General features: G+C 36.3%; 1 protein-coding gene across 1 annotated transcript in view; it reads right to left on the bottom strand.

Moving 5' to 3' along the window:
• xpo4 (exportin 4) overlaps window positions 1-1,655 on the bottom strand; it is a 58,371-nt gene that overhangs the window by 51,173 nt on the left and 5,543 nt on the right. Inside the window, exon 2 of the mRNA XM_024286773.1 lies at window positions 278-383. Coding sequence (XP_024142541.1) covers window positions 278-383 — 106 coding nt within the window. The remainder of the gene's footprint in view (window positions 1-277; window positions 384-1,655) is intronic.

The raw sequence follows: 1,655 nt of genomic DNA, 5'->3' as shown, positions 1-1,655 counted from the left end.
AATAAAAATGTAACCATAAGTGTTTATATTTGACAGTGAGTTTTTATGATGTAGAGGATTTCTGGATTTAATTGGCACTCTTATGGTAAAGGGAGCAGAATAATCCTGAGCTAACCAACAGAAGATCTGAATTATGGTTTTCCTTATAAGGAAGGCTTTGAATAAAAAAAACTTCAACCCTCCACTTCCCAACTGAAAACATCTTTGAAATCTAAACACCAAATACCTTTAAAGTGGTTATGAATATTCAAATAAATGTGCTGCTGGTGGAAATTACCCAGAATGTGTTTGCAAATGGCAAACGGAGACTTGGACTTCCTGAAGGAGAGGAAGACGTGTTCAGCATGCTGCCTCTGCTCTGTGCTGACCATGGACGGCGGTGCCTGCAATAACAAACCAATGAGAACAAAGGAGATCCATCACCTGAGAAACAAAGAAAGGTGTACATTTATAAAAATATAGTAGTTTTTGGATTAGCCGTTTTGTTAAAATCTAAAGGATTTATGATTTAAAAATGACAAACATTTAGAGTTTTTTGATTGCTGTACTGTAAACCTTCACAAAAAATGTGTCTATTGTTCCTTAGATCATTTTTTTATTGATCAAATGAAGACTCATATCCAAAACTCAACGGGCTGACAATATTTAGGAAACGACACACACATTTTTATTGCTGTGCGTCTCCATGATACGGCTCAGCCGGAAAGTCACATTCCAGACCTAATTGCAGTAAAAGCTGCTCTGTGGTGGACAGCAGCAGAGGGAGGAGGACCTTTTTTAGCTCAGAACGTGGAGCTTGGTGCATTTCAATGGATCAAGAAATGTTTCTTTTCCTCACGAAATGCCAACTACCATCCGGTCCAACCTTCTGGATCTGGTTATGCCGATCAAATTGGTTCATTTCAGATCCAGAATATTAAAATTCAAGATATCAGTCAGTATTCTCTTTCAAATATTGATTCTTTAATACATCAGTCTTAACATAGCTGTGTTTTAAACCCAAATCTATCACAGAAAAAGACGAAAAGCATGAAAACATTTTATGAATCTACATCACAAATTCTAAGCATCAGCTGACAAAACAGCTTTATTTAAAACAGTCAGCCAACCTGCAGACAAACGATGCCAAAAACTAAAAACAATTTTAAATGGTCCACACATATTAAGAATGAACTGTAAAGTCTGAGAAACTAAAGCCACTTTGTTCACATGAACTCCACAGTCGTGATCAGCTTAAGAAACACGACGCAGATAAGACAATAGACTGATTTTAACTGTAAAACACAAAGAACAAGAAAATGAAGAGTCAGAAATATGTGAACCCTTTGAAATGACTTGGTTTATGCAAAAACTGGACTCACAATTGAGTTCAATAAAAAGATGAAAACATAAATTGGTGTGATTCAAGGAGGCAAATAAAAAGAGAAAGATAGAGCTGCTGCAGTTTGCAAAAACTTGACAAGATTTGTCACTTATTGAATTTTTATATATTTTTATCATCTGTAATAACGTCAGGTTCAACAACTTTTACTGATACTTAAGTTCAGTCCGATTGGAAACAAACCAAGACCACCTCAAAAGATGGGTCAGAGAGCGGTTCCTGGTCCCGGACCAGTTTGCTTGCGTATATTCAGATTGAAACTTTGTTCTGCGTT

This window comes from Oryzias melastigma, linkage group LG21, assembly GCF_002922805.2.
Source record: "Oryzias melastigma strain HK-1 linkage group LG21, ASM292280v2, whole genome shotgun sequence".
Taxonomy (NCBI): domain Eukaryota; kingdom Metazoa; phylum Chordata; class Actinopteri; order Beloniformes; family Adrianichthyidae; genus Oryzias; species Oryzias melastigma.
This window is presented reverse-complemented; position numbering and strand designations above follow the sequence as displayed.